The sequence below is a fragment of the Aplysia californica genome, unplaced genomic scaffold, assembly GCF_000002075.1.
Source record: "Aplysia californica isolate F4 #8 unplaced genomic scaffold, AplCal3.0 scaffold00232, whole genome shotgun sequence".
In the NCBI taxonomy this organism is placed as follows: Eukaryota; Metazoa; Mollusca; class Gastropoda; order Aplysiida; family Aplysiidae; genus Aplysia; species Aplysia californica.
The window spans coordinates 110,427-124,410 of NW_004797502.1; the positions used below are offsets into that span (position 1 = coordinate 110,427).

The 13,984-nt window shown below is 39.2% G+C and overlaps 1 protein-coding gene across 1 annotated transcript; it reads right to left on the minus strand.

The window, feature by feature from the left end:
* Positions 1-1,650: 1,650 nt before the first annotated feature.
* Positions 1,651-13,943, minus strand: LOC101847824 (E3 ubiquitin-protein ligase Mdm2; the record flags this gene model as incomplete). The annotated part of the gene is given in 9 exon segments (XM_005100006.3): positions 1,651-1,802; positions 3,456-3,525; positions 4,349-4,533; positions 5,303-5,357; positions 6,305-6,521; positions 7,232-7,365; positions 8,775-8,849; positions 9,945-10,208; positions 13,514-13,943. Coding segments are annotated over 8 exon segments (1,125 nt in total), but the record flags the coding sequence as incomplete, so codon positions are not given.
* Positions 13,944-13,984: the final 41 nt, after the last annotated feature.

Below are 13,984 nucleotides of genomic sequence, written 5' to 3' on the forward strand. Positions count from 1 at the left end.
ATATATATATATAATAATTATAATCTGCGTCTGTGGTGTAGCAGTAAAGCATTTCGCTGTCGCATGCAGAAAATGTGAGTTTGATGCTCGCGTGGGGCGAGTTTTATTATAAATCGAGTATTCGTCTTTCTGCTGGCACGTTGTATCCCTCTCAACCCGGGTGGGCCGTGCTGCCTCCTGAATGATTTTAGTGTCAAGAGACGTAAAACTAGAACAATTTACAATTTGTATAGATCTAGACCTATATTGTTGATCAATACACAGGAGTAGTCCTCACTGAAACCTAAATCTAGATCTAGATCTACACAAGCAGTCCTCACCGAAACAGCCTAAATCTAGATCTAGATTAGATAGACTGACTGCAGTTCCTAGATCTAGAATCTAGACCTAGAATTTAAATCTTGAACCAGACTTAGATCTAGATCTAGATCTATGTTTTAAAAACAGTTTTGTAGTGGTTAGAACAAAGAGGGAGAGGTTAGATCTAGAATCTAGATCTAAATCTAGAATTCTAGACATAGTACAAAGGGTAGATCTAGATTTCTAGATCTAGATCTAGGGATTACGGTAAGGAGAAATGACAAACTAAAATGTAGACAAATTCGTCTAGAATCTGTTTCTCTTTATCACTTTTCATCACATCACAACCTTTGCAGGCGGTTGGGTTGGTGGTTGTTTGTGTCCTTGTTCGGTTGTTTTGTGTGTGTATAGATCTAGATCAAGACAGACGACAACACAAACGGTCATCAGCTGTTCAGCAGCAATGTTTACATCCGTAGGTAATGTCATTATTCACTTTATAACAAATATACTAGCAAATCTAATTGTAACATTAGATACTAACCTGCATCAGAAGACTCTGTAGAATCTGAATCAAATCAGCCTCGCTTCTTGAGCCGAAATAATCAAGAAAATCCTGAATGGAGTCGTTACCAACATTGTCAACAACGGTCCGCGAACAGCTGTTCAGTAGCTTGGCGATTTCCTCGCTTGACGTCGCCATGATCACTCGTCTCGACTTGTAGTGGTCGACGGAATATCTTGAATTTCTTTTCAAAACAATGCCAATGAAGTCCAAACAATAAAATTTCGACAGGGAACAGATTCAGCTGTATGCTCGAAGCGAAAATGACGAACTGCGTGACTTGTGAGGCTGTAGCTTCCCTCGCGCAAGTAGGACAAAGAAAACGGAAGACTGAATTTTGTACCGTGCTCGCTGATTGGATGCGCACTAAATACCCGAATATATTACTTCTGCGCACTCTTCAGTGTTGGAAAGTAGAGAAAACAAGCTTTAAAACCATACCAAATATAGGGGGTCTATTTTTAGACGGAAACCTTCCACAGCCGGCTGAAATTTGTCAATTTTTCATTCTTCAAAGGCAATTTTCGATGATTTTTCCGATTGCGAGCGTCATAGGGTACCTTAGATATTGGCTTCAAAAACAGATTTTCCAACTGTTTTAGGCATTATCATTACAATTTTTAGTTAGAAAAATGGATAAATAAAAAGATTTGGCCATAATCTCAAATTCGATAAAAAATCAATATTTTGTGTTTATGGAGCTGTAGCTAGCCTTGGGGATTTGCGTCTTCCGCCTGGTTTTCCCAGGCCACCACACAAATGTCTGCGTTCCACAAGGCACTCACATCCTGAGGGCGGAGCGCTGAGCCAGCAGCTGAAGTCTCCACCATCACCTCACACTGCCATGGACCCGAACCCCCATCAATCTCATCACACTTGACGCTGACAGAAGTGCTCCGCCGACGAGGTACTGAGCCCGACGGAACTTGATTCTCATCTGAAGCAAATGACAAGAATTCCAATATATTAATAATTTAGACCTGCATGTGAGCCTCAACCAGATTGTCTGAAAATTTTGCGCAACCCCCCCCCCCCCCCCCCCCCAAGGAGCTTTTGTGGGTGTCATAAGTCATAAGGAAGGACTTTCGAGTAACGAGTGACCACCCCAAAAAACACAACAAAGAAGAGACCTAACCCTACCCCTACGTCTACCCCAAAAAAGAACCTGCAACGAGCCTTATGTGAAAAGGCCAGCAAAAGTTTAAAAAAAAATTAAATTAAAAATTAAAAAACCACACTCCAAAACAAACAAGGCTTACAAGGAGCATAATATAATGGCCTACATCTAGATCTACATATATATTGCTAGATCTATAATAATAGGGTTTGATACAATAAGTAACACAATAGAATTGGAATATGAATCCTCCATATATAGATCTAGAGCTAGTAAACTAAATAAATCTAGATCTAGATCTAGATCTAGTAGAACAAGTGAATAGGATCTAGGAATAGGCCTTGGCCTTGAACTAGAAATCCGCATCCGATTCCGAACAGAGGGGCTCAGCTGAGTCTAGATTCTAAATAAATAAATAATTCACGCACCTGATGAAATGCCTTTTACCAACATTAATATTACAGCACAGCCTATGATAGGGTTGGACAAAATAGAATTGGAATATGAATCCTCCATTGAGGTCTATAATGATCTCTATATAAATCTAGATCTAGATGTCTAGATCTAGATGTCTAGATCTAGATCTAGATGTCTAGATCTAGATCTAGATGTCTAGATCTAGATCTAGATTCTATTTATCTAGAATCTAAATCTAAGTGAGTTGGACTGGAATTAATCCACACGATCTGAACAATTGAATTTGTCAACAAAACGAAATTCAAAATGGCCGGTCGAGCACGAAACAAAGTAGATAATTTAGGTCGTCGTCCTTTTTCGTATTCGCATTTCTACTCAGGTTCCGACAATTATGTCGGAAACGCCGACGTCGGCAGTCGGTGGTCGGCACGAACACGAAAGTGCCGACAAAGCCGACGGGAGAAAAGGGGGACGCTGGCAGTCGGCCAGGCCTCGCACTTCGCACATTGACTGATACAGGTGGGCCTAGCGATAGCATCGGCCGCCTCGCGGGTCGGGTCGCGATTGTCGGATTTCAGACGATTGTCGGCAAACATGCAGGTATAATAATTGCATTGATACAGTGCATATCCATGCTCTACAGCATGCTCTATGAGCTTTACAGCTTCTAATTATACTACCCCAGCAAACCCTATAACACTCAGAAACGTCAGCTTCACAGGAATAATACTGTAGATTAAGCCCTCAAACACTTACAAACCGACAAGATCTTTCAATGTCTATAGCCAGGAACCCATTTCCAATAGGGTGAAGTGGAAAACGTGTATAGTGCCTTTCAAAAAGACATTGCATCAGGCCTCTGACAGGAGTCGAACACCTTCACCATACGGTTGAGAGTCTGAAAGCCTTACCACTAGACTACCGATGGCACAGTAACTTCAGTAATAACACAGAAACAGAACAAGATAAAGGATCACGATGTTTAGTTTTAACATATACAAAACACAAAATAAAAAAGCACTACACCCACTTAGAACTCATAAATAGATGACAAACCTGATTTTCTCTTTCTGTCTTTCCGTTTGTTCTCGTCCCCATCACTTGAGCTATCAGTTGAGGTCACAACCTATGGGAAAAAAGGTATAACACTTTTATCTTAAAGGTGTCTCTTAGATAAGGAACCTGCACAAAAATCATCAGATTGTATTTTTAAAAACCCGCAAATAACGCAGCCATACGGTTGTTTTAGTTTTAGCAAGAGTTTTACAGAACTTGCAACACAATTTGATCATAGAAGTGCTGAAGATTAGAAGTGTAACTGGTAACATATGAAAAAAAAAAAGGAGAGATAAAGATGACACACATTTGATAGGAAAGAAGAAGCAAACTTCACCACAGCATCCCCCAACCACCCATCATACAGTGGAAGACATCACCTTTCCCAAAAGTAATGACCAAAAACATTCCACTTCAAATTAAGCAAATTGTTTTCCCTTTGTAGCATCAAGCTCCATCAGACAGAGTCACACCAATTCTAAAAAAGAGCACTTGGTCCTCACTAAGAACATGGGCTGAAAAGATTACCATTTCCAGCAGGAAGATTAACAAAATAAATATCCCCACTATGAATCAAGCCTTAAACTTCCAAGTGAAGTTAGTTTACCAACAGCACCACAGCAGGTGGTATAAACACCAACAATTTCCAGAACTGTCCAATAAAAAAGACCTCCCTTAAACCTACTTACCTGTGGTCCCACCCTGGTCATAGGTCGCTGACAAGAGCTCTCCTCTCGCACACAAAGCTGTACCAGTTTTTCCAGCTGTCCACATTCCACCCCTCATATACCCCAATCTCCTTGTATTCCCTTCCACCTCTAAGCACAAGCACAATGCTTTCTTTGGTTAGCCTCTCTTTCTTTTGCCTATAATTTATTACACAATTAACTGACCTGATCACCTTCCTTTGTGTGTAAGTGAGCGTCCAGCTCCGACTGCTTCACAACAACAGATGGGCTGGTGGCTCCGGTGAGAACAGTGGTCGATGATGAGACAGACTGGGGTGATGATGCTGATTTTTGCGACGATGCTTGAGATCCTGACGAAGGCAAAGAGCTTGACAGACTTCCCGATGACTCTGAAGGGAAAAGAAAAAGAAATTCAATAAAACATCAAAGAGATTTACCTATCAGCAGCAGAATACTCAAGCCTTCTGTCAAAAAAGATGTATTATTTTATAGACAGAAACAAAGATTATTCCTGTAAGTGTTTTTAAGTGAGTGAACAAGTGAGTGAGTGTGTGTGTGTGTGGGTGCGCGCGTGTGTGTGTATGTGGGTATGTGTGTGTGCGTAGGTATGTGTGCATGAATGTATGTGTGTGTGTGTGTGTGAGTGCATGTGTGTGTGTGTGTGTGTGTGTGTGTGTGTGTGTGTGTATGTGTCTGTGTGTGTGAGTGCATGTATGTATGTGTGTGTGTGTGTGTGTGTGTATGTGTCTGTGTGTGAGTGCATGTATGTATGTGTGAGTGTGTGTGTGTGTGTGTGTGTATGTGTGCATGTATGTATGTGTATGTGTGGTTATATTGGTGAGTGCATGTGCAGGTATATATTTATCAAAAGCACTTAATCCCTCTTACACATTGCCACATTACCAAAAACAAACACCTAGGTCCAATATAACCTGGACAAATTCAAAACAATACCAGTAGCAAAAACTACATCACTAACTCTCTCACTTCTCAGTTGATAACTAAAATCAATTCAAATAATCTTACGAGAAAAAATTAACTAAAATAAAGCAATAGGTGTGACAACTGTAAAGGTGTTTTTTTTTTAAGCAAGAAAAGAAAAAAGCAAGTTTTCACATTAAAATAATGGTTATTCATTTTCCACTTCATTACACTAACCTGGAGTGCATGAAACCTGCTCTGTTGGAATGTTTGAAGCTCCACTAGTGGGCAGCTAGAGAACAAAAGAATAAAATTAGTGGGCCGGAAACATTTACAAAATCACAGGTGAACAAACAAAGCTCATAAATTACATTCATACATGTACAAAAAGAACTTCATATTAGATCCTTTGAGATGGACAGGAACCATTGTGACAAGGCAGCAAGGAAACTGTCAAATTTTGACAGGAAACAGAATAAAAAAATGACAGTAGTAAAAAGGAGTAAATCACATCAGACAGCCAGCCCACCACCAATAATGTGCTCTATGGAAGGAAATCTGTATAAATTGTCTAATACAAAACAAGGACAGTCACAAAGTCATCAGTGACATCTCTAAAACAACTGTGCTACACTGAAGCAAGCATAGAATACTTCTTATCTGGCTGTCAATCAAAATCAATGATGAATGTGACTGTGATTGAATTCAGACGAGAATGTTTATTGGCCACAAGGCCTGCTTCGGATCTGCAATATCTTCCGTATTTTAGAACTTAAAAGTCTGATTGTGATGACCTGCAATGTTTGATGTTGTGAGAGTTTATCATAGCATTAACACTTTGCCCCCATAGGACGCTGATTGATGTGTGATATAGCAACAAAAATAAAATAGCAATGATCTCCTTTTTGACATGCGCACTTGTTTATGAATGGTTTGTGTGGCCCTTAAGGTCGAAAATTAGTATTTTTCCAACAATGGGAGTAATTTTTCTTTAAATGTCTAGTACACCTGGCATGAGTACTGCTTTACATTTATACCATATTGAAAATTCAGGTGATGAATGAGCTAGATCTATTGTATTATTGTTTTCAATCTTGGTGAAAATGAGATCATCACATATAATTTTCTCATTATGCTGAAAATTTTATATAATTGGGTATTTTTTGCATCCTGGTCCATGGGGACGAAGGTTGTGAGCTTTTCACATTTCATGGAAGCAAAGGGTTAAAAAAGTCTCACCTGGGACAGAACTGAGCTACATCCAGAAGCCGAAGTTGATGATAAAGAAGAGGACAAAGAGGTGTTGGCCGATGCTGGGAGCCCGGCAGTGCTGAACAAAGCCGTGCCAGAAGAAGAAGCGTCTGATGCTGGAACAGTCACAGCCCTCGTCACCAATTGTCTCCGAATACGGATACATGAATCCGGCTCCAGGGAGCAGTTGCGGTGAAAAAGACCTCTGCAGAGAACATGGTGGGAATTTGGGGGGTTTTTTAAAGTTTTTATTAAGAGTTTTGCGGCACCTTCAAGACAATTAGGTCATATAAGTGCTGAAGATGAGAGATTAGAGACAAGAGAGTAGCATACAAAGAAAAAAAAGGAGAGAGATTTATAAGGATGATAGTTTGATAGAAAAGAAGGTGCAAACCACACCAGAGTGCCCGTCACCCACTTGAAGTATAGATTGAGCTATAATAATTGTACCACTCTGCATAAACAATCAAAGTTTTTTGTCATCAACATTAATGTTTCCACGATTTCATGTAAAAAAAACAAAAAAACTTTTATCAAAGAACAGGTCAAGGAGGATGGAGGGGGTGGCAGGGGGAGGGGAAAGAGACAAAAAAATATAACACAGTAAGCTGGCCATTCCATGAAAAGCAGTACCACAGTAACAAACGTAATACAGAAATGAGGGACCTGCTGAAAAAAAAATGTAAGAAGTGGCAGAGCCATTCTTTCTTTTTTGGGGAGGGGGGGGGGGGGGTAGAGTTGCCTTTCAAAAATTCTTTATTTTTGGGGGGTAGAGGATGGTTGCCTTTAAAAAAAAAGAATAAAGAAAGAGACAATGGCGCTATCAGCACTAAAAATATTTTTCACTATATTTACCATCATATTCATAAAAATGGCAACACATCTTCTGACAAAATCTTTAAACAAACAACTCACAAGGCTTCCATGACAGAAAACTGCTGCACGCGCAGGGCCTCCCCCAGCAGATCCGCGCCACAGTAGACCATGTGTGGGTTGTTTTCATCATAGAGTTTCCTCTCCTGAATGTACTCCTGGACCAGTCCAATGATCTGACCATACACGATAATAATAATAATAATATAACAATGATGATGGTGATAATAATAATAACAATTACAACAATAACAACAGTAATAACAGTAACAACAACAACCACAATCATAATAATAATGATAATAATAATGGATAATTTCTTTAGCACCCACTCCAATAAAATACAGCTCTACGCACTTCCGAATACCTTCATCTTGACGCAAAACTTAGTCTTAGTTTTAGTAGAGGTTTTACAGCACTTGCAACACAATACAGTCATAAAAGTGCTGAACATAAGATTGTTTGTTTTAGTAGAGGTTTTTCGGCGCTCGCAACTGCGTAAGGTCATATGAGCACCAGAAGATTAGAGGTGTTACAAGCAAGTACCGTAACAAACATAAAAAAGAAGGAGGGTAGATAAGGATGATAGGTGTTTCATAGGAAAGAAGGAGCAGACCACACCAGAGCACCCGCCAACCACCCTCCCGAACATAAGAGGTGTTACAAGAGAGTAACAAACACAAAAAAGGAGGAGAGATCAGGACGGCAGATGTTTGGTAGGAAAGAAGGAGCAATCCACACCACAGCACCCGCCTACTACCCACAACAATGAGATGATGATGATGATAATAATAACAACTACAACAATTACAACAGTAATAACAACAACCACAAAAACAATAATAATAATAATAATAATAATAATAATGGATAATTTCTTTAGCACCCACTCCGGTAAAATACAGCTCTATGCACTTCAGAATACCTTCATCTTGACGCAAAACTAAAAGTGAAGGAACATGATGCATACATGCTATCTCTATATTATATCAGCTTTAACACTTAAGCAGACACAGCAAAATCTATGATAGGATGCACATCACATTATGAACATAAGAATGCCAGGAATAAGAAGGACTACATGTATTATAAATGTAGGAAAACAATTTAAGCAAGAGACAAAAGACATTTATTATGACAGACTAAACCAAGTGTTCCATTCATCTACACTAGACATGACTTTGTTTAGCACAAAAGTAAAGACAGGCTTATACACTGTAATGCAGGGACCAGTCGCTAGACATTTTGGCATGTTCACGGACACACCTAGTAGTACTGAGGACCCTTTTTCAACACTGTCGCAAATCATTTGACGCAAATATTCAAGCCAATCAGTTTGTAATTTAACAACTAGTTTCACCTTTCTAACAAGATATAGGGTAAACTATTTTCAAGGAGTAGTCACAGTCAAAGAGCGAGTAATACACACTAAACATTACAACTGAACTAAAAACTAAACAAACAAATAAAAGCCATGATTTTTTAAGTGTATGCTTTCTTTGCTGCATTGTTTTGCTCCTTTTTATTATTGTAATTTAAATTATTTCAAAGTATGAGGATCGGTGGATCAGTCCTCACTTCCTACCTCTTTCAAAGTGTATGTTTCTCCAATGCCCCCTGCGAGCTGTAACACTTTCAGTAAGGCAGGACGAGGTCGCAACTGAAGATAAAATTTATTATCTTTTTTATGAAAGAGAAGTACGCCAACACATGAACAGTCAATCTATGTTGAAAAAAGGAAGAAAGATAAGCTGAAAATCAGAGAAAAGAAACTATGTAAGACTTACCAGTGGTGCCCTTCAACCACCCAACCCCCCCCCTAAAAAAACCCAAATAATTTATCATGAAACCACTAATGCGGACTTAAGAGTACTCTCCTTCCAGTCACACATCAGGTCCTATTAAAATAAAAAAGCGGTGAACACCACAAATATCTCTAAAGTGAAAGGTTTCTTTCGGCACATTTGATTTTTACAGCAAGTAACCAGGGTATACAACTTGAAAGTTGACATTGTTCAGAATTATACAAAAGTATAGTTGAAAACGTTCAAGACAGCCACATTTTGTCAAAGAAAAAAATACAAGAGGCAAGTTGTAAGTAGAAGAGACAGAAATTGATGTACAGAAAAGTGAGAGGCCATCCCAGGATGGAGAAAAGTGAAAGGTGTTTGTTCGTGGCCTATACCCTGATGATGGTGAGAAAGGCAATGATGATGATGAATTGGGAAGTGGTCATTTTTGTGCAGGTGATTGTGTCCTTGACAGGCGGCCGCTAGAACAGCTTCGGCTGTGCTTATGACAATCCTTTAAAAAAAAAAACCAAAGAAAAAACACTATAAAATAAAGACAGGGGAACATCATGCTGAAGTGGTACAGAGACCAAAAACTTTTATTCTCGTTGAATTTTCCTCGAACAGCAAACTCTGGCCAGTCTGATTTTCATCCCCATATTGTTTTAATAAGTGTTAGTAAAAGTTTTCAGCACTAGCAACAAACATAATTAGGTCAAATAAGTGACAAATATTAGAAGTGTTACAAGGGAGTAACTTACAAAGAAAAGAAGTTGGGAGAGATAAGGACATTGAAAGTTGAATACGAAAGAAGGCTCAAATCACATCAGTGCGTTCACCAACCCCCCAACTTCAAACAAATCAGACAAGAAGTTTTACCTGCTTTTGATATATCTGTCCTCTCTTTTACCTCCCATAACCCTTCAAGTGCTCAAGATCGAAACACAGCGTCATTTATCACTTACCATGGGCACACGAACAGTAGTGGTCTTCTCTTCCAAAACATACTGTGTAGTGGGAGTGGTGGTAGGGACTGTGTCGCTGCTGCCACAAGAAGACGGCAATGATGACGTGTGGGCGGCTGCCACAGTTACCGTGGTAGAAAGAGGTGACTGAACCTGGATCCGGGACACAGATGGGGAACCTCCGTCGATAAGAGGCTGGGCAGAGCCCTCTGGTATTGGTGCTCTGCCCGTCTCCATCTGCCTCTTTCTTTTCAACAGGTTACACTATTCAAGAAATAACAATGTAACTGAAAAATTTGATGAAAATGTTAAGGATCCTTCTAATCAGGGTGGAGTTGCAAATTGTTTCTATCCTCATTTGTAGTGCAACAACCCTTGTACAAAACATATATAAGCTTGTACATAAATTTTTCAATTCTATTTCGTCTTGTAATAAAATATAGATCTACCATACTTCTTGATTCTTTACACATAAGGACAATTTGAACATTTAATTAAATTTTTCATTCCTAAGCGAAGAAAAATTAGGCGTTAAAAATTAAAATAATAAAATTATATTATTACTCCTAAGGCACTGTACCATCATTTTTCTTAAATATTACTTACAAATTCATAAATACTATACACACGTAATTGACTCTATACACTTGACAAGAGTAAAAGAACGAGTAACGGCAGAAAAACCCCGAGGTTTTGTTTGTTTTTTAGTAAGAGTTTTACGGCATTTGCTGAATTTGCAACACAATAAGGCCATAAGTGCCGAAGATTAGAGGTGTTACAAAGAGAGTTGTGTGTAGGAAGAAGAGAGGTATTAACCCATTACTATTAAAGAAAAGGAGCATAAATGACAACCCAGACCATTTTTACAATAAAATCAAAGAAAAGTTAAAACAAACCTACTTTACCCATTAAAATGCAAACGCAGTTTGGGAATCTGAACCCATCTAAACTAAAACTAGCATGCATAGTAGAGGCTCAACAAAGTTGAAAGAATAGCGTTTACTAAAAATGAATGGAAGTTCAACGATAAAGGCTTTTAAGAAATCCTTGTCATTTTGTCAGTTTCATAAAATGTAACATAAATTGCACAGAGTGACAGCCAGTAGACAAAACAAACAATACAATGGAAACCCAAGTTCGGTTCCAGAACACAGAACCAGCAGCTAAACATATAAACTTTAAAAAATCCATTTGTTAGCAAAATTAAATGTCTAGCATAAAATTTAAAAAGGACTTACAATTAATCTGACATTCTCTGTCATGACTATTTAAAATTCAACAGCACAACTGAAACAACTGAGTGATGAATTGTAGCACAGCGATCACAACAACTGCTCGTTAAGTCTGTTCGAAGAACAGAAACCACAAAGAAAAAATTTGGAGGGAAAGAAGCAGATTCTCTTGCATTGCATTTCATAAGTTCTAAAATTAGAAGCGGATGTGCATACCGGAAACACATGGGAGTGGTATCTGCCTTGTTCTCCCATGTTATTAATCCCCTTGACGCCTCTGTGGAGGTAACCACCACATCCACAACCCCCCTCTCTTTTTCACTTTGACCTCCTAACACAAAGAAGGATGCCAGGCATGCCACCAGTTGTGAACACCAAAGACCAGTGACCGCCATAAACTCATAAAGGTTATAAGTCACATTGAACCATTTAACTTGAACACGGCTCTGCTCAAGCAAAAAATGAGCCCATAGTCCATACAATAAAATACAAAAAGTTGTGAAGAGAATTGAGTGTGGTGAACTTAACAAATATCATATGTTCAAAATGTAGGCCTACTGTTTCTAATTTTTTTTTAGGAACAAATTGTATTTTTTTTCTGAAGAAAGAGTCTTGACCTCCGAAACTAGTAACGGTAAATTCATGGCCATCCCATTTATATAATATAACTTTTCCAGGTTTTAAGCATACATTTCAAAATTATTCTTTTACTTTCCCTCCCGTCTCACACCTAGCGGTCCATTCTCTACAATATATTGACGCGTTGAACACGAATATCGACTTCATTTCCATGGCAAATGAATAGTTTTAAAAACAAGTCAGACATGAAGTTATAGGACCTCGCTTTGATATGATCTGCCCTCTTTTACCTCCCATATAGCCCTTCAAGTGCTCAAGATCGAAACACAGCGTCACTTATCACATACCATGGGCACACGAATACTTTTAAAAACTTTTTTTTTAAAGTATTTAAATTTATTTATAAATATGGTTTTTGATCGAGCTATTATCACACTATATCACAAGCTTAGTGACTAAACCTACCTAATCCTAATATCATATTGCGTTGTAATTTCCGCACTTTGGAGCTATGGGGGGGTCAGTGGGATTACAGCTTGTTGATGTATTGCAGTTAAGTTGAAATTTTCTTGAAAATTGTTGGTTTGTGACAATTTTAGTGCCTATAGGCTAATGCGTGATCTGTGCAGCAAAAAATACTGCAGTTTGACCCCCAAAGCAGGGCATGTGAGGGAGTGAAAACAAATATTTACCAAAAATTTAAAAAGTAGTAAAGTTGTTCCCGCATCTGATCCAGACATAATGGAGGTTGCCTTGTTAGTGAGACAACTTCCTGGGCCTTCGGCATATATATTGTAGTAGGGTGGCCAGTTCCTTTCAACGCCCCCTTTACTTCCCCAACTCGAATTCAGGAAGGCCTAACCATTACTGCTGGATGGGCAGGAGGGGGCGAAAAAAAATCTGTGTCCGAACAGAGGCTCGAACCCGGACTTTCCGCTTTGGAAATGAGCGCACCAACCGCTCCGCTACCGCACCCTAAAAAAAAATCTAGTATGGTACATCAAGTAATTAAAAAATAATAGCCTATTGAATCGGGAATGACAAAGGATTTTTTTTTCCCATTAAAAGCAAGGCAAATGAACAATCTTTTTTTTCCCCGGAGTTTTACAGCTCTCGCAACTGCATAAGGTCATATAAGAGCGCGCGGGACACACCAAACATTTTGAATTGGCAGGAAATTTTGAATTTTGCCTGGGTGGCGGCGCGGCCGAAGCCTACCTACTCTTATCATTTTAGACCAAGGAATCTTTAACGAGCGCAACTTGCACACAGGCCCTAATCACAGAAGACAGAAGACGATAGCCTATAGATTCTAAATAGAAGAAGTCTAGATATATGGTATTTTTTATAGAAAAGCCCTCCCGTTTCGCGTCACATCTACTAGATCTACTTGAAGTCAGCTCCTTCACCACTTTAGTGCCGTCGGATATACGAATAAGGTCAGTTTTTTTAGTTGGCTAAGTTTTAGGCTTTTTTTTTTTATAATGCATGCTTTTATAGTCATTAGGGAGGGTTTCAGGGGGTGTCCCCCTGACAAGCGAGAACGTAATAGCTGTGTGTGTAGTAGGGCGGGCAGGCAGGGTCTCCCCCCTGAAATAATGTGCCGTAACATCTAACAATTTGCGACGTTTTTCAATGCCAATTTCGCGTTCGGGGCCCTAAAAAGCTACAAAATAATACCATTTCTGAGATGGGAGGCTATAAATTTACCATCTAGATATCTAGATCTAGATCTCTAGACTAGATTTCTATTCTTACCGCAGAATGTTGTTGGTGATTGGGCGGGTTCAACTCGAACACCTCATCAGCTCACGAGAAGAAAGTCAAGAAAGTAAAGTAGGTCTTGGCTATACGTAAAAAGGCGCTGCTGGGCTGGGCCTCCCGATGGAAATTTTCAGCAGAAGAATTGCAGCATGGTCTAAATATAAATACAGTCTACATAAATGAGCGCAAAATATTAACAAGCCACGTGATCTTTTGTGTTGAACCCCTGGCTCCAACCAAATGAAAGCAGATCAGTTCCTAAACAAAAGTAAAACAGAAAGCTGGACGTGTCCGGACTTGTTTCAACGCAGCAAGGGGAATGCTTGGGAAACGGGAAGTGATCGAGCAGCATTGGAGGGAAACCCCTAGTTTTGTTGGTATTTCCTGACCCAATTATAATGTTTCTATCAGTCTATTTATATCTTCAAACAAGCAAGGTTGCGTCCACTGAGCCTGCTCCAGGCC